This window comes from Haliotis cracherodii, unplaced genomic scaffold (assembly GCF_022045235.1).
Source record: "Haliotis cracherodii isolate W230 unplaced genomic scaffold, xgHalCrac1.p SCAF_7, whole genome shotgun sequence".
Classification (NCBI taxonomy): Eukaryota; Metazoa; Mollusca; class Gastropoda; order Lepetellida; family Haliotidae; genus Haliotis; species Haliotis cracherodii.
Genome location: NW_027266330.1, coordinates 40,783,367 through 40,802,155, shown reverse-complemented (window position 1 = coordinate 40,802,155; position 18,789 = coordinate 40,783,367). Strand labels below are relative to the sequence as shown.

The 18,789-nt window shown below is 43.1% G+C and overlaps 2 protein-coding genes across 7 annotated transcripts in view; one reads left to right on the top strand and one right to left on the bottom strand.

Annotated features, from left to right (window-relative positions):
• Positions 1 to 7,991, top strand: part of LOC139448500 (uncharacterized) — a 48,341-nt gene extending 40,350 nt beyond the window's left edge. For 5 of the 6 annotated variants that reach the window (XM_071230048.1, XM_071230046.1, XM_071230050.1 and 2 more), the window contains exons 12-18: positions 125 to 230; positions 1,440 to 1,460; positions 3,829 to 4,006; positions 4,174 to 4,241; positions 4,923 to 5,044; positions 5,508 to 5,694; positions 6,269 to 7,991. In XM_071230048.1, the coding sequence (XP_071086149.1) occupies positions 125 to 230; positions 1,440 to 1,460; positions 3,829 to 4,006; positions 4,174 to 4,241; positions 4,923 to 5,044; positions 5,508 to 5,694; positions 6,269 to 7,030 (1,444 nt within the window). In that variant the 3' untranslated portion in view covers positions 7,031 to 7,991. The remainder of the gene's footprint in view (positions 1 to 124; positions 231 to 1,439; positions 1,461 to 3,828; positions 4,007 to 4,173; positions 4,242 to 4,922; positions 5,045 to 5,507; positions 5,695 to 6,268) is intronic. The other variant, XM_071230047.1, reaches the window with a different exon arrangement.
• Positions 7,992 to 9,867: 1,876 nt separating this feature from the next.
• Positions 9,868 to 18,543, bottom strand: LOC139448590 (uncharacterized). Its single transcript, XM_071230159.1, has 17 exons — positions 18,486 to 18,543; positions 18,151 to 18,299; positions 17,908 to 18,038; positions 17,277 to 17,412; positions 17,039 to 17,107; positions 16,516 to 16,625; positions 15,856 to 15,937; positions 15,112 to 15,279; positions 14,833 to 14,919; positions 13,822 to 13,916; positions 13,576 to 13,683; positions 13,349 to 13,409; positions 12,849 to 12,956; positions 11,095 to 11,159; positions 10,890 to 10,961; positions 10,470 to 10,639; positions 9,868 to 10,097 (listed from the first exon to the last, which is right to left on the bottom strand). The coding sequence occupies exons 1-17, from the start codon at positions 18,541 to 18,543 to the stop codon at positions 9,868 to 9,870; spliced, it is 1,899 nt and encodes a 632-aa protein (XP_071086260.1).
• Positions 18,544 to 18,789: the final 246 nt, after the last annotated feature.

The window sequence follows — 18,789 nt, the reverse complement described above, 5'->3', positions numbered from 1 at the left end:
TCATGATATAAAACTGTTATAATGTTAAAAGCGGCATCTACCCAAACGCACTCGTTTCTACGAACTGTCTAAATCATGCCAACCTGTCTTACACTAAAGTGACGACCCTGTTTGTGTTGTCCAGACTCCGACTGCAGTTGTTGTCACTGTGGACGACTTCAGTGAAGCGCCTTGGGTACCAGATGCTGGCCTTCATGCTAATCGTCTTCAAGGACTGGGACGAGGATGAGGTAGGTGGCCGGGGACAGATGGGAGCAGTAGTCTCCCCTTATAGTTACAGTAGCCTCCTCCTCTTAAATACAACTTTGTCGTTGCCACCTGCCTTTAAAGTATATATTTGAGATTAAGAAATGGATTTGTATCATGGTGAGTTTTAACCGTGTGCAAAACATCTGCACCATGCAACACCTAGTAGTGGCAGGTGTGAAGAGCGTTTGGGTAAGCATCGATCAGCAGTTACATAATGAGACTTAAGCATGCAGCACCTAGGAGTCACAGACTTAAAGACAGGGAGGGAGTGTGGGTAAGCATCGATCAGCAGTTACATAATGAGACTTAAGCATGCAGCACCTAGTAATCACAGACTTTAAGAGAGGGAGGGAGAGTGGGTAAGCATCGATCAGCAGTTACATAATGAGACTTAAGCATGCAGCACCTAGGAGTCACAGACTTAAAGAGACTCAGAGGGAGGGAGTGTGGATAAGCATCGATCAGCAGTTACATAATGAGACTTAAGCATGCAGCACCTATGAGTCACAGACTTTAGGAGAGGGAGGGAGTGTGGGTAAGCATCGATCAGCAGTTACATAATGAGACTTAAGCATGCAGCACCTAGGAGTCACAGACTTGAGGAGAGGGGGGGTGTGGGGTGTGGGTAAGCATCGATCAGCAGTTACGTAATGAGACTTAAACATGCAGCACCTATGAGTCACAGACTTTATGGAGAGGGAGGGAGTGTGGGTAAGCATCGATCAGCAGTTACATAATGAGACTTAAGCATGCAGCACCTAGGTGTCACAGACTTGAGGAGAGGGGGAGAGGCATCTATACTAACATAATGAGACGGAAGCACGCCACGGTTAACATAACCTCTACAGGGAAGTTCAGGGCCCCGTTCCACAAAGCGATCTTAGCGCTAAGTCGATCGTAACTCCCATTTTTTAACACTGACTTACGACAATCGTAGCGCTAAGATCGCTTTGTGGAAAGGGGCCCTGGACTGTTGAGGGTGGTATGCTCCTCGCTGTCTAGGGTATTGCCACATGTACAAGCTTTGCTGGTTATGTCTGCTTTGTTGCTGTGCTATACCATGCACGAGATAGGAGAATGACGCTTCTCTGTGTTAACTTGATGCCCTATGTCCATCTATGGTATGCATTATATCCTGTATTGACGTACTGTTGATCTCCATAAACTGATAACCTAATCTCTTCACGCAGAATGCCAACTCTAAGGACAAGGTAACGGGCCATGTGCTTGTCTGTGTTGTCTCCAGCTCGTCCTGTGTCGTGTATCACAATGTAACAACACGTTTTCCACGTATTTGGAACTCCTCTATATCAAACACATATTGTAACACGTTAAGTGCGCAGTAATAATCATAAGAAATGTATAAAGGTGAAAGTAATGTTTCGGGCTAAGGACACGACTATTATGGGATGCAAACTGTTGATTTGTATCATAGAACTATTGTATGCAGACTGTGCATGTGTATACTCGGTGGCCGGCCTCAACCAAGGTTCTGGTGTTTCTAAAGCGCATAAGATAAACGTGATAGGCATATCAAATCTGGTTACAAATGTTCATTTTAAAATGTTGTGTTTGCGATGCTTTCTTCCATTGACTGTGCATGTGTCAATTACGTTGTGTTGATGTGATAATGTTGTGTTGTCGACGCGCACTGTTGTGTTATCGCCTAGGCTTTTGTTGAATTACGCACTCTTGGGGAGATATTTATCTGAATTGAATAAATTTATTTTGTAAATATATACTCACGAGGGTTGATTGATAAGTTCTAAGCACGTTCCTCAAGTTTGTCCAATTTAGCATCCTTTCTTTGGCACAACCGACACATCACGCTATTTGTAGCACATAGTGTATTCACAGACCGCTGCTTATTTTATGACAGGTGGATGTCACAGCGAAACCATTTGCTCAGTTGACTACAGTTTTGTGGATATACTAGTACCTCCATGACATCATGTGATGTCTACAATAAATTATTTCACTATAACGCACTTGAACCTGTCAATCAACCCTGGTATATACACATACTTTCTAGGAATATCATATAGGGACCGGCCATTATTTCTCTTACGTCGTTCTTTGTATATACACATACTTTCTAGGAATATCTGTTGATGGTACCTTTGAAGACTATCATATAGGGACCTGTCATTATTTCTCTTACGTCGTTCTTTGTATATACACATACTTTCTAGGAATATCTGTTGATGGTACCTTTGAAGACTATCATATAGGGACCGGCCATTATTTCTCTTACGTCGTTCTTTGTATCTACTCATACTTTCTAGGAATATCTGTTGATGGTACCTTTGAAGACTATCATATAGGGACCGGCCATTATTTCTCTTACGTCGTTCTTTGTATCTACTCATACTTTCTAGGAATATCTGTTGATGGTACCTTTGAAGACTATCATATAGGGACCGGCCATTATTTCTCTTACGTCGTTCTTTCGACATCTGCATTGTATCAACTATCACGAGGCACACACTGCCTTCCGTCTACAGCCACACCTACAACCGATCTACTCCAGCTACACGCCAGTCCCACATCTCATCCATTCCATCCACACATCCCCAAGCCAATCTTTCACCCTATTTCTCAATCCCCAAGCCAATCCTACACCCTATTCTTTCCATCCCCAAGCCAATTCTACACCCTATTCTTTCCATCCGCAAGCCAATTCTACACCCTATTTCTCAATCCCCAAGCCAATCCTACACCCTATTCTTTCCATCTCCAAGACAACTCTACACCCTATTCTTTCCATCCCCAAGCCAATTCTACACCCTATTCTTTCCATCCACAAGCCAATTCTACACCCTATTCTTTCCATCCCCAAGACAACTCTACACCCTATTCTTTCCTTCCACAAGACAACTCTACACCCTATTCTTTCCTTCCACAAGACAATCATACACCCTATTCTTTCCTTCCACAAGACAATCCTACACCCAATTCCATTCATCCACAAGACAATTCAACACCCCATTCCTCTTCTGGCAGATAAATTGTAGATTTCGAATGCACTAGCAGAACGTAAGGTATTGCTGAAAGGAGTCATTATAAACCATCACAATACATAACGATTTACACATAATCATTTACACTTATGGTCAATTGAAATATTCGGTAACAAATGATAGTGGCTGCAGGGATCCACGGTAACATCAACGCATACTTTACCTGAAGACTTTCACAACACAGCTCGCTATTGTCCTCACCCACATTTTTACTAACAATTTCACTTCGGTGTTGATCATCTTTGTGATTTGTACTAACCAAACTGTTTGTACAGTGGCTGCGGAAGAACATATTTCCCAAGGCTTCTTGTTAAAATTCACCAAACTTTACAATAAAGATAAAGAGGTATGTTGTCAAAAATATTGTGTGAATACCTCCTTTGTAGATACTTCTTGTAACTTTATCCTACAATGATAGGTGTAAATATTCTCTCCACATAAAACGTGGTGTAAATAAGATTTATCATGGCAACCTGCCTGTTAAATGACTAGTTGTTATGTCCTTGTTACTTCTCCTCTCATGTCCACCTCACTGATGTATCACGTCACGTGTGTCCAGGTGTCCATCCTCCAGTGTATGAAGGAGACGGACAAGCTGGAGCTTCTGCGCATACTCAAGTACATCGAGGACACGTTGGGCAAGAACTGGACAGGCTACACCGACTACAGCGAGCTGGAGGAACGAATGGCAAGACTGCGTATGATCCTGGAAGAGGCGCCGGAAGGGGGTGTTTCCGGTATGGAGAAACTGCGTGTATAGAAGCGCGTATATCTGTCTTACTGACACAGACATCAATATATTGATGCAGATCATTGGTGTGTATGTATTCGTTATGTGGCCAGAAAACCCGAGTAGGGTGACAGGTGGATGGATGTAACTGATGGACATGTTGGTGGGTTGCAGATGACGAGCTGCTGTCGACTGTCGTGGTGCAGATCAAGACACTGGAGGAGATGCTGATGAAATACAGTGTACGTACATCGACATGGATTAACATAGCATTTGGTGTATAGATCGCACACAGACATTCGACCACGTATGATAACGACACTTGTCCCCCCGACAAGTGACATCTACGTTAGAAATAGATGTTTTTAACCTTAATATTTAATAAGATGTGTTCGCACGGAAGGGAATGAGTTCTTGTCATCATTTTTCAATACGTGCAGGACTTACAACACCAAATGAATATGTTAGGCCAAAATATTTCAAAAGTGTGAATACTTTAGGCTTTTGTGAAGCGTTTTATGTCACTTAAGAGTGAGACTTGGGGTAATTTTCAAAGGAGATGTTGGTTAAGAAATAAAACATACCTGTAGTAAAAGATCTCTTTCTCTTCTTTAGATGTTCCCTAATAGGTCGAAATCAACCTTTCTTACACATTTAGGCAAAGTTATGTACTTAATCATATCATACGTTCAAATATAGTTCATAGCAATAACTACTCGTAAAGTAAAAAGTGTATGGACATATAGTTCCTTAAATGAGCTTAACATTAAAATGCTCAAGGGGTTATAGTAGACTCTTACACTATAATGACGAATAAAAGCACATGTGTAGTTAAGATATATTCATTTATTGTCTGATCAGAGATGCAAAAGATTCAGCTCAGTGTATCTGACTATCATGCTTGACTTGTGTTGCTGATGTAGGACTTCTGGGCGTACTGGGAGACGTTCAAGGTGATCGTGGAGCTTCTGAAGCAGCCCAAGCACCTGCTGGTGTGTGACAAGTGGGACCAGCTCCGATACATCACAACAGCCCACTTCGTCAAGTCAGTCCACATTCCTCATCCTGCCACTTAACAACTTGTCGCTGTTACTGATTAGTGATAAGTAACAATATCAAATGCCACTACACTGTCACACACTGTCATTAGTTCATAAGACTACAACAATATGATCTCAGTATTTGTATGCACTAGAAGGTTCATCAAGTCGTTTAGAAATGGGTATAAATTTAAACAGCGTTTGTCTTCATGGATGGATAATTGGTACATGGAAGTTTGCGTGTTTGTCCGATTTACTCAGGGTTTGTATTCACGGATGGATGGTAACTGCGTGAATGTTTGTCAGATGTACTCAGTGTGTGTATTCTTGGATGGATGGTAACTGTGTGTATGTTTGTCAGATGTACTCAGTGTGTGTATTCTTGGATGGATGGTAACTGTGTGTGTTTGTCAGATGTACTCAGGGGTGTATTCTTGGATGGATCGTAACTGTGTGTATGTTTGTCAGGTTCTGGGACACACACCTGGATATTGAAGACATCAAGAAGTCGCAAGCATCGCTGGCGCTGTACGAGACGCCACGGGAGGCGATGCCAGTCAGTAGTGAGGTGACCGTGGAGACACAGCATGAGGAGACGACCTCCGAGGAGGTTGTGTCGGAGGAGGTGGAGGAATGTCACACTTTTATTGTCAAGGTAGGAGTCACACCCCAGTATAATCTTCCATGAAATGCAAAATATATATAAAAAACTTCAATTGCAATTGAGTGAAAACAGGTTTGAGACCAGGGAAGATCCGGGGTAGAATAGGTCTTCACTAACCCATGCTTGTCGTAAGAGGAGTCTAACGGGATCGGGTGGTCAGGCTTGCGCACTTGGTTGATGCATGTCATCGTATTCCAATCGCGTGGATCGATGCTCATCACATCAATCACTGGGTTGTCTGGTCCAGAACAATTATTTACAGACCGCAGTCATATAGCTGGAATGTTGCTGAGTGCGGTGTTAAACAACAAACAAACAATCAATCAAACAAAGACCGGTTAAGGACTTAAGGACTTCAACGCTTGTCGTTTCATTACAACTCTAGAGATACAAGTACTTTAGGTAACACGTGTACCAGGAACGTGAAGCACTGACATACAAAAGAAGTTGATGTATAAAAGTCAACCCTGTCTTATTGCTACTACAGCTCCTAAAAACTCTTAAAGCGATCAGCCATTTTGCTATAAACTTTGTGAAATTGAATGTGTATTTGATATTTCCCCAGGGAGTGTTAGATCCGAACAACAACAACGAGATGACTCTACAGGAAGCCATCTTGAAGGGAATCATCGACCAGGCTAAGGGTCTGTACATTAACCCACGTTCCGGGCGGTCTATGGATGTGAACGAGGCCATCAATGACGGAAAGATACTCATGGAGATTGTGTCGAAGCAGAAGATCCGTGAAGAGAAAAAGACCTTTGGCTTGATCACTATCAAGACCACTCACGAGACACGGCCCTTCAGCATCCTGGCTGTTCTTGACCCACACACAGATGAGAGACTGTCTCTCGACCTGGCAATGGAAAGGGGAATCGTGGACAGCAGCTGTGCGGAATACAAGACTGATTCTGGGGAGAAGATGGCAATAGCTGACGCCATCTCCAGCGGACTAGTGGTGGTGGAGTATGACGAAAAGCATCAGCCACATGTAAAGCCAGAGGTTGTGACGAAGACGTACAGCGTGAGTGGCGTGGTTGACCAGCTGCGGAAGGAAAAGGTGCCGTTCAGTGACGCCATCAGGCAGGGGCTTCTGGACAAGGAGACCGGCGAGTACATCAACAACAAGACCAATCAGAAGATCTCCGTGCACGAAGCCATCATGAAGGGCTTCATCAAAGCCAGGGTGGTGGCGGACCCAAGCAAATTGGACATTGACCCTAAGAATAAGATCATTGTACAGAAGTTTGAAAATGCCAAGACCAAGTTGATGAGAGGTGTGAAGGCCATGAAGGCGTTTAAGTCCCTTGGAAAACCTCTGCCTTAACTGCTGAAGAGTGACACCAAATAGCTAAGATGGTTGATGGTAGAAGGATTTGCTAGATTTACAAGCAGTTTATCTCCACCACAAGGGACGCCATCATTGATGACCTCACAAAGAAGTGATTTTATAGATTGAAGAAGTAATACTACCTAATGGTGCTGATTGTTACCCATGAAGTAAATATTAACAAATAGCTGTATATTTAATTGATGAGTGTGTTGTCAATGAGCTACAATGATATTTAGTGTATTTTAATAATATAGTAATCACATTCCGCATTTATTTAAAGCATTTTCTGATTATAGGAACATGGCAATTGTCTGCGCCTGTCAAATACATTCCATATAATCTTTTGTAGTGGATTGCGATACTCTTACTATACAAATAGCCTGTTTGTGTGAACCATTGCATCACACGGATTGTCATATTGGTCGTCTTCATGGAGTACTCCGGCAGGCTTTAGCTGTCTCGATTATTCACTGTGTCTAACTTAGTAACACTATATGCATGTGAGAGTAGATACTTTGGTATGTGTGAGCACATCACCACCGTTATCATGTTACACGCGGTCGGCTGGAATATGTTCAAGGTTTTTGGAGTGAAGTATGTCTGATGTTACTATGACGTTGTGTGCTATAGCACCCAGGTGATGGTCAACACTTTATGCAGGAACCTGGATGGGGTAAAGTATAGGTGTTCTTGAAGTCAGGCAGGGCACAGTATGATTTATTGATGTTTTAGCATGTCTTCAGAGACGTGAAGGGGGTGCAGTGTGGAGGTAGATGGTGTCTCACGCCACGGAGTCACACTGCCAACACCGACTGCCGCACAGAATACACGTGTGCATTTCACAGGGTGCTTGTCTTTCTTTGTAGATCTCTTTCATGTAGAATCTGAATTGCGTTATTGCAAATGAACAATATATTTGTATTGTTATTACTTTATCAATTAAATTTTACCGTTTTTAAAATGTGTTGTGTGTTTAAAGGGTATGCTGTCTTTGGTTTGTCTTAGATTATCGTCCCTGCTACGTGGAGATTCTCCATTGTAACGTCCGAAATTACTCAAGGCTTATCTGTGGATGTTATGTCTGCCTCTGAACATCTTCTACTTCCAGAACGAAACATACGCCCACCGTCTAGTCCCGTCACATAATTCCCAAATTCTGATTTAAATAATGAAAATGTATGATTTGCGATATCAGACAGCTTGAAACCAAACACTCGATTCTATTGTTTTATGGAGAGCGGTGTTTTCATAGATAAAGTAATTAATATATTTTTAATTCATTATTTAAATCAGAACGCGTGTTCATCGTGAGCTGCAATTTCTTTAGAATAAGTCTACGTGGGGATAGCATGGTGTTAAATAGTGTTTAGAGTTTATTCTGGATAAATGACAACAAATACAAAACACGTGGTATACTAGTCTGAAACACACAAAAACTGAATCAATGTTTATTTGTAATTGTATGATAAAATGGTGTAGAACTTTAGCGGTAAAACAATATAATATTTTAGATATGCACATGCAGCTGATTATGTATTTCGCTGAATGAACGTATATGGTATTGCAGTTCAGGATGATAGAGTAATTTGGGATAACAATACCAAGAAGGACGATATCCCCATCAAAAGACAAAATGTATATTACAAATGACAAAATGTACAGTTAGAAACAAAATTATTCACTGAATTGTTCTCAAAGGCACCGAGGAGCAACATAAACTGCACTCTCACGGATGACACTGACGAGGCACCTCCTCATGCTGCTGATCAGACGTCTGATGTTCCACACTGGGACCCCCGGGTGAAGTGCCTGGGTCAGTTCGTTCCACACTGGGATCCCTGGGTGCAGTGCCTGGGTCAGTTCGTTCCACACTGGGATCCCCCGGGTGCAGTGCCTGGGTCAGTTTGTTCCACATTGGGATCCCCCGGGTGCAATGCCTGGGTCAGTTCGTTCCACACTGGGAGCCCGGGTGCAGTGCCTGGATCAGTTCGTTCCACATTTGGATCCTCTGTGTGCAATGCCTGGGTCAGTTCGTTCCACATTGGGATCCTCCGGGTGCAATGCTTGGGACAGTTCGTTCCACACTGCGATCCCCCGGGTGCAGTGCCTGGGTCAGTTCGTTCCACACTGGGATCCCCGGGTGCAGTGCCTGGGTCAGATCAATCAGCTTGAAGTAGAGGGTCTCTAGCTCCTACTTGGTGGCCAGTGTGATCCCAAAGTGGTTCAGTTGGGTTCAGATCATGTTTTGTAGTTATTTTTCGGAATTGTTTTTTTAATCAGGTGCTGCTTGATAAATCCTCATGTGGATATATACGACCGGCACATGGAGCGATATATAACACTTTGAAACATACATGATACATATACCACAGGGGTTGGGAATATACACATGTAGCATTAACATGAACGAAACATCTGTCAGAGTTATACTGAGACTATGATAACTGAAAAAATCTACTCTTCATCGGGTGAATGAAAGATACAGGTAGTATTCACGGGATGGCATCGAGACATAGTGTATACAGATTGTAGAATCCAAATTCCCTTTATGTTGTATTCTATAAACACTTGCCTGACCTGAACATATGTGAGATCATGACGATGGTCTGTTTATCAGTGTTTGTCTGGAGATTAGATTTTTTTTCAGTTACAGCTGCAAAACCAGATATTTTTTTAATTGAACCTATGAGCCTGACTATTTATATTTTTCGATAAAACGACATCTGGATCATACAGATAAGTGCTCAGCAGTACACAACCAGGAATCAACACATACCAGACAGTCAACAACAATCAGTGTAACAGGGAACACACGTGAGGGTGATGCCCTCCTATAGGTGTGCAGGGAGGGCGTACAGGCCGAGAACCCCGTACACCCACACAAGCGACGACGCAAGACCCACAGTGCCACATGTGGTAGGGGCAGGGGTAGCTGGGGCAGGGGTGGCTGGGTCGGGGTAGGAATCAAGCCAATCATTCACGAGGTCCTCCAGTACTGTCAGGGGAAGGGTTCCACTTTTAAGGACAACAGAATGAAACTCCCTGATGTCAAACCTGTCACCTGAAAACAGTTGAAAATATATCTTATGAACATTTCACCTAATGGTAACAATAACGAGTTCAACAGGACAAATATATATGTGGGTCAGTTCCATACCTTCAGTCTTCAACAACTAACTTAAAGACTTCTACTCACAAATGGCCAGCATTCCAGGATCCGGTAAATATATACCTCCACCAACATACATTCGTAGATGCGTATTGACTCGGGTACATTAACAAGGCAGCCAGGGTGTCCCCGAAAAACGGTTCAGTTATGATTAGATAACTGCTTGAAAGAACAAAACTTCGGTGTTCTTGATATCGTCAATGAAAAAACATTCCCTACAAATTTGACTACTACTAAAACTACAAGCAGTACATCGGTTCTCACCTAGCTCCTGCTCCGCTTTTCGTCGCAGCTCCAGAATCTTGATCTCCCCGATCTTGTAGGCCAGAGCTTGGCCAGGCCACGTGATGTAGCGGTCAATCTCTACTGCAACAGCCTCATACGACCTGGCTGTGTAGTTAAGCATGTACTCGATGGCCCCGTCGCGTGTCCAGCTGTGCCAACATGACAACTGATTACACGACAGGGAATGTGTGAAAAACGTGGACAGTGCGGAAGAGGTATTAACTGTGTACAAGGACATAGATATTATCAATATGCCGTATTAGATTAAACGCTATTTCTAAGAAGGTTTCAGTTTGAAACTAGGTTATATTCGGGAGATTCCAACCGATTAACGCACAAGATCTCATTTACTTCTACATATTTTTAAGTTCACTGTCACGTACGCAAATCAATACATACTTGAAGGCATGTATGCCCGTGTCCACAACCAGTCTACACGCTCGGAACATTTCAGAACTGTATCGTCCCATCCTGGAATAGACTTTAACGTATTATACAAATGTCTTGTGTAGCAAACGGTGGTATTTAGGTTGTTGATGTGGTAGGGATAAGCTTGGAACCCTTACACGTGAGTAAATTGTTCTGCCAAAGGGAACACACTTACAGTTCATAGTCATCTCTGTAGAGCCCCATTTCCTCGCCCAGGAACTCGGAGTACAGCGCCCAGCCCTGTCACAGACAACATGATGACTGACATCACAACATAGGATATATTCCTGAACCTATACACATGTCCCGAGGCGAGGGAGTTAAGAGGTATGTCCAGTTTTCACCTTTGCCTGGGCTGGAATTTCTGAGCTATGTTTTGGCTGGAGTATGCGACAATGCAGGTCTATGCATAGTCCAATCAAAATCGCGAACCGAAATTCGGTTTGTCAAAGACATGGCGACTGCCCTGCAGATTACGGTCGATTGCAGGAATTGCAAAGCACGTGTATCGTCAACTGGGAGTCAACAGATATTTTCCAAATCTTTCCATGTTTTTTTTTATCAAGGTGCTCAAGATATTTCATGCACATTGTGCGGTAAGACCCGTTTGATTACAATATAGGTCTTGATTATCAATCAGATCGTCTTGGCTGGGCGCCGCCATGTTGTCTGAAGCAAATGAAGCATGTGAAATGAAAGGTAGAATCTGACTGGTCAGGGGGAAGGACATAGAAGGGACATAACTCGTAAGAGCCCCTGGTGGCGCTACGATGAAGCCACTAAATACCAGACTCGACCGGCAGGGGTGAAACCATGAAATTACTTGTCAGTTAACTCCCTTGCCTCGGGAAGATGTCTGTGAGGTTAATGGAAGGTTATTTGAGACAAATACAACGCGAAAGGCCGTCCAAATCGGGAATCGGACATACATCTCCTAAATAAATGCATATCGGGTTGGCAAGCAGACATAAGCAAACAAATGAAGTGTATATCGGGGGAGCCAAAGGACATATATCTACAATTGGAGTGTATATCGGGTGGGCCAGAGGACATATGTCTACAACTGGAGTGTATATTGGGTGGGCCAGGGGACATATATCTCCAATCGGAGTGTATATCAGGTGGTCCAGAGGATATATATCTACAATTGGAGTGTATATCGGGTGGGCCAGCAGACATATATCTACAATTGGAGTGTGTATCGGGTGGGCCAGAGGATATATATCTACAACTGGAGTGTATATCGGGTTGGCCAGACGACATATATCTCCAATCGGAGTGTATATTGGGTGGGCCAGAGGACATATATCTACAATTGGAGTGTATATCGGGTGGGCCAGAGGACATATATCTACAATTAGAGTGTATATCGGGTGGGCCAGAGGATATATATCTACAACTGGAGTGTATATCGGGTTGGCCAGACGAAATATATCTCCAATCGGAGTGTATATCGGGTGGGCCAGAGGATATATATCTACAATTGGAGTGTATATCGGGTGGGCCAGAGGACATATATCTACAATTAGAGTGTATATCGGGTGGGCCAGAGGATATATATCTACAACTGGAGTGTATATCGGGTTGGCCAGACGACATATATCTCCAATCGGAGTGTATATCGGGTGGACCAGAGGATATATATCTACAACTGGAGTGTATATCGGGTTGGCCAGACGACATATATCTCCAATCGGAGTGTATATCGGGTGGGCCAGAGGATATATATCTACAACTGGAGTGTATATCGGGTTGGCCAGACGACATATATCTCCAATCGGAGTGTATATCGGGTGGACCAGAGGATATATATCTACAATTGGAGTGTGTATTGGTTGAGCCAGAGGACATATATCTCCAATCGGAGTGTATATCGGGTGGGCCAGAGGATCGGAATGCACAGTACATCGGGCGGTCCAGCGGACATACCTCCACAAAGGCAGTATATCTTGGGAAGGCAAAAGGGACTTTATTGTGAGCCGAAGACTCCATCTTCTGGCGGAAGTCGGGCGTGTCTGATGTGATTGAGTAGCTGATCTGTGTTCAAACACAAGAAAACAACATGTATGAGTTTAATCAACACGTCTTGTTACAAGAATGACGTCATGAAGTAACCACTCGTATTCAATTACGGCCATATATTTGAACGACCAATAAACTATTGACTGGATACAACTCCATCGCATAACTATGACAGTTTATTAAGAGGGTATTAATAACAGCGAGAGTGTAATGGTTATGGTTTACATAGGAAGTATTAATTACAGTTAGAGTGTTATGGTGATAGTTTACTTAGAGAGTATTCAGCACAGTTGGAGTGAAATGGTTAGTGTAAAATAAGCGTTGATGTTCTTCATCAACACCTCGGAGAGATATTTGCAGGGTGCTTCACTTTGTCAACTGTTCAGTTGCTATGACTGATCACGCACCTGCAGGTGATGTCCGGGGTTGGCCTCGTGGATGGTGAGCGCCATCATGGTCAGGTTGGGGCTGCAACAAACCGATGTCATAACATGGCATCCGCCCAGTATCCATCCCACATACTTACAGTTACCATGCAATAACTCATGTTTTGTGTGTGTACCGCGGACTAAGAAATAAGGCAACGCAAATTGCAAGACAGGTGACATATGTAAATACCGATGTTGGTACATACCTCGACTCGGGGCGGAGGACATTGGCCCAGAAAATGCCAGGTCTGGACCCATCTGCTGACCCACTGCTGTAGGAGCCAATTGGACCATCGTTGGGAGTCGGCCGGACCCTGCGCATAATCACATCAACATATACACCCGTCAGTGATCACCCCACCCCTACAAAAAAAATAAACAAATAAATAAATTACATTGATGCACTTTTCCTTTACATGTTTTTGCCCAAGTGCTATGTGTCGAACACTCACTCAATTGGCAACCCTGGCATGTCACTGAAATACGTCTCCAGCTCGGGTTCCACCACGGTGAAGATCTGTTTCTCATACTCCTCTATCATTTCTTCCTGTGAAACAAGATGTTACATTCAGTGTGTAAAATCAGTCAATGTGTAAAATGACTGTAATAATGTATCTGGGAATCAATGTTCCAGAGTAATGTATCTGGGAATCACTGTTCCAGAGTAATGTATCTGGGAATCAATGTTCCAGAGTAATGTATCTGGGAATCAATGTTCCAGAATAAAGTATCTGGGAATCACTGTTCCAGAGTAATGTATCTGGGAATCAATGTTCCAGAGTAATGTATTGGGGAATCAATGTTCCAGAGTAATGTATTGGGTAATAAATGTTCCAGAGTAATGTATTGGGGAATCAATGTTCCAGAGTAATGCATTGGGGAATCAATGTTCCAGAGTAATGTATCTGGGAATCAATGTTCCAGAGTAATGTATCTGGGAATCAATGTTCCAGAGTAATGTATTGGGGAATCAATGTTCCAGAGTAATGTATTTGGGAATCAATGTTCCAGAGTACTGTATTGGGGAATCAATGTTCCAGAGTAATGTATTGGGGAATCAATGTTCCAGAGTAATGTATTGGGGAATCAATGTTCCAGAGTAATGTATTTGGGAATCAATGTTCCAGAGTAATGTATTGGGGAATCAATGTTCCAGAGTAATGTATTGGGGAATCAATGTTCCAGAGTAATGTATTGGGGAATCAATGTTCCAGAGTAATGTATTGGGGAATCAATGTTCCAGAGTAATGTATTGGGGAATCACTGTTCCAGAGTAATGTATCTGGGAATCAATGTTCCAGAGTAATGTATTGGGGAATCAATGTTTCAGAGTAATGCCCTACAAATGTAGAACTAAACAGAGATCCGTATTTGAGGGTTCCCTGTAGATAGTGTAACAAACATCTAACAGCTGAAATAGAGTATAGAGTATGATTGTTGGAGTTAGCTTGTAATTAACATACTGCTGTGTTGAAGAAGAAACGAGTGTCATTCATGATGTCCTTGAAGTATTCGCTGACGCTGCCTTCAAAACCCTGCTTCTCCGTGATCTGGAAAGCAAATGAAATGTAGTCAGTATATTGATGTGGAGGTACACACTTTGTGTTCAAACAGAAAAATGTGAACGTGCACGCACACCAACAACCACACACGGACAAATTCACATACATGCCCACGCCCACGCCCACGCCCACGCCCACGCCCACGCCCACGCCCACGCCCACCCATGTGTCACTCCCCACCTTCAGCATGTTGTCGACGATCCTGTCCACCTCCTGGAGGCCGATGTCGTGGACTTCTTGAGCCGTCATGTTGACGGAGAGATACCACCTGATGCAAGCCGCATAGTACTCCTGTCCTCCGTCCAGAGAGCTGATGCCGATATCGGGGCGAGTGTTGGGCAGATACTCCTGCGGGAAGCAGCAACATGTTTATGCAGATGTCAACCATGATATTAAAGTTGGTCGCTGTTGAGAGTTCGTTATGTACGTAAATTTTATTTGACAATATATAGGAGATAAATCAGGGATTTTGTAACAGTTCGTTGTATTCGTTTGTTCGCTCTAACCGTGTTCGCTATATCCGTGTACTACGCAATAAAGCCTTTTCTGAACTGAAACATATACTAAACATTAGGAATTGGACGCGTCATTAGCATGATACATTGTTCGTTCATAGGCAGTTTCATTACAAATTAATGATCGGCATTTAGAAGATGTGCACAACATATCAGCATCAAATAAATCATTCTAGTCCAATATATTTCATAGTTCTTTGTACACCCTAGTTATGGAACAGTTGGGTACAAAAAGGATATAATGTAGTAGGGAAATGTGTTGCCAGTTTTAGTACTTATGCAGTACTTATGTAGCATATGGTTGGTACGAGAACAGGATAAGATACCATTAACATGTATCAACACAGAGCCATGTTCTATGAGTATTTACAACGCATTATAGTTGATAGATATTACATTAAGATCTTACATCGTTTATGAATTGCTGCATATTCTGTATAGCTGTCTGGAGATTAGCAACTGCACCCAACCCTTGCTCCTTCAGGCGGCCCCTGTGTCAGAAACAAATGCTGATGTTACTGTGCAAACATTGGTTTTTGTGTGTTTACAAATAGGAGTGCACCAACTCTAGATCTATATTTACCCATCAAGTGAGATTATATATGGCCCGCGTCGACTAGCTCTTCATTTCCTGAAGATGTCAAACTAATTTATTTAGCTGCCCTTTTCTCAAGGATAGGTACAACAGGATTGTTGTGGTCTACCTGGCTAATGTTTGGGCTAGACTAGCGTGACTGTTGTGGTCTACCAGGCTAATGTTTGAGCTGGACTAGCGTGACTGTTGTGGTCTACCTGGCTAATGTTTGGGCTGGACTAGCGTGACTGTTGTGGTCTACCTGGCTAATGTTTCGGCTGGACTAGCGTGAGTGTTGTGGTCTACCTGGCTAATGTTTCGGCTGGACTAGCGTGACTGTTGTGGTCTACCTGGCTAATGTTTCGGCTGGACTAGCGTGAGTGTTGTGGTCTACCTGGCTATTGTTTCGGCTGGACTAGCGTGAGTGTTGTGGTCTACCTGGCTAATGTTTCGGCTGGACTAGCGTGACCGCCACACGGACAACGAAGGACCTACCTGACATCCGGGTCTACTGCACCGTTGTCCAAGGTATCCAGAAAGGGAGTGTAGAAGACAGATTCATTCGTCGGACCCATCAAGGCATTAAACTGGTCCTCAACACGAATCTGAATTTCGGACATGTCAGAATCGTAAATATAGCGGAGCTTATAGACTATTTTGTAGCTTACATGATATCTATCCCTTTCATTTTTGCGAACTGAAAACGCATACATCATGTCAGAGTATACATGCAGTTTGTATGACAAGGGGCAGTGTGTTAGTCTGGTGGTGACGTCACGCCGGGGACTAGGGTTTGGTTCCCCACATGACGGGAAAAGCCCAATCACAGCGTTAAGTGTCTAAGTCGTGAAATGGGTGGAATATAGCTAAAAGTTGCGTAGATCCAACTCACTCACTCACTCACTCACTCACTCACTCACTCACTCACTCACTCACTCACTCACTCACCCACTCACTCACGCACTCACTCACTCACTCACTCACTCACTCACTCACTTGACCACATTGTTATAAGTACCATTGACTGCCTGTGGAAGGTCCTGTTCAGCTGCATTGCTGTCGTCATCAAAACCTTGAACTCCTCGTACTGAAACGATAACGAAATCATGCTATGTATTGATGGACAGGATGTCATGTTGGTTCTTGCACGTGTGCCGGTCACTTTGTAACAAAATGTATAAAATTTATCTTTTATCTTAACTTGTAACGGGTAGATCAAGAAACAGTGATGGCATTTTTGTTAGCAAAGTGGGTACTTGGTCTGGCATCTTCTGCAATCTGGCAATGTAGTTCTCGAAGTCGCCGCGAGTGAAGAATGTTAAGGAGTTGACAAACGAAGAGGGATTCCTTTGAATGCCGTCCATGAAACTAATCGGATTGAGGTTCTGATATCTGCAAACATTTACACCAGAGAATAAATACCATAGTCAATAGGGATTGGGCAATACCACATTTGGATAGGATTTCGGCCAAAGTTCTATATATATATGATATAACATTGGTCTCAGTTTAACATGTTTCCTCAAGCGTGATGCGTGCATGATGCGTGCATGATAGGTGCTGTTTATGGTCCTATATGTACTTGACCTCATCAGGGGTCACGGGTGGCCCGGTCCTCTATGCAGCCGCAATTCACTGTGCAGAGTTGCATCCCTTAGTCATACAAGAAATTTCTGTTCTTGGGTTCGAATCCCAGATACTCACTGATTATGTTTTAGATTTGTCAGTCCCATATCCATAAAAAAGGGGGGTAAATGTCAAATACCTGCGTCACCTCGGGGTTTCTCTCACAGCAAGCTTAACAGCCGTGATATGAATGAAACACTGTCCAAGGCGGCGTTAAATGTAACTCGCTGACTCATTAAACACGTCTGATGTTCCCCTTACTGTCTCCACGCCCAGCCCCGGATGTAGGTGGTCAGCATGTCGTCCAGGATCTTGTAGTTGACCAGGTCCGACTTGCTCAGGTCCTCCTGTGAGATGTTCAGCAGTCGGGCGTGGAGGGTCTCGGCCTTCTCCTGGGGCAGACAAGGACACAGGCAGATCAGTTTTCTCAACAAAGATGTAAATGTACATAAATCTATTTGTCAGATATTTTATTTAAACACATCAATTTGAACTTGCATCTACCTTTCTGATGTCGAACATGGACATGTTGAAGGACTCGAGCTGATCATCATATTTGTGTATACCCTTCGTCGTGGCCGTTACTGGTCTGTCAGACATTCGCCATGCAAAGAACTCATTATGGAGCGTTGAGAGATCTCTAGAAGCACTCCCTGAAAGAAACATGAACATAACATAGAGGTTTTTATACATATTGTTCTCTCATATAATTCTTCTCGTATACAACTAAAGTAATATGGTTAACATGACCGTAATCGTCTATGTGTCATATCAATAATAAATCACAACCAAGAGCTTTCCGCTCCTAAATATGTCCACTTAGGCCGTCAGGTACCCACCGCTGCAGATGTCAACCCCTGATAAGACGCAAATGATGATCGACAGCGAGGTCCACATCCTGAAATATGTAGAACACAGTTCAGTCTATACTCTTCATATCGAAACGAATGAAGAAACTTGTGTTTACGTCCCTTCGAGGTTCTTACCTTATATCACTTTATATATTCTTTATATGCAGCACAATAAGTGTTTTGTTTTCATTTTTTAGTTGTTAAGACATGCACGAACGGACGTACACTGACATGCAAAACACTTGCAAGCGAGTTACAGCGATTTGTCTTACAACGGGGCGCTAACCTTCAG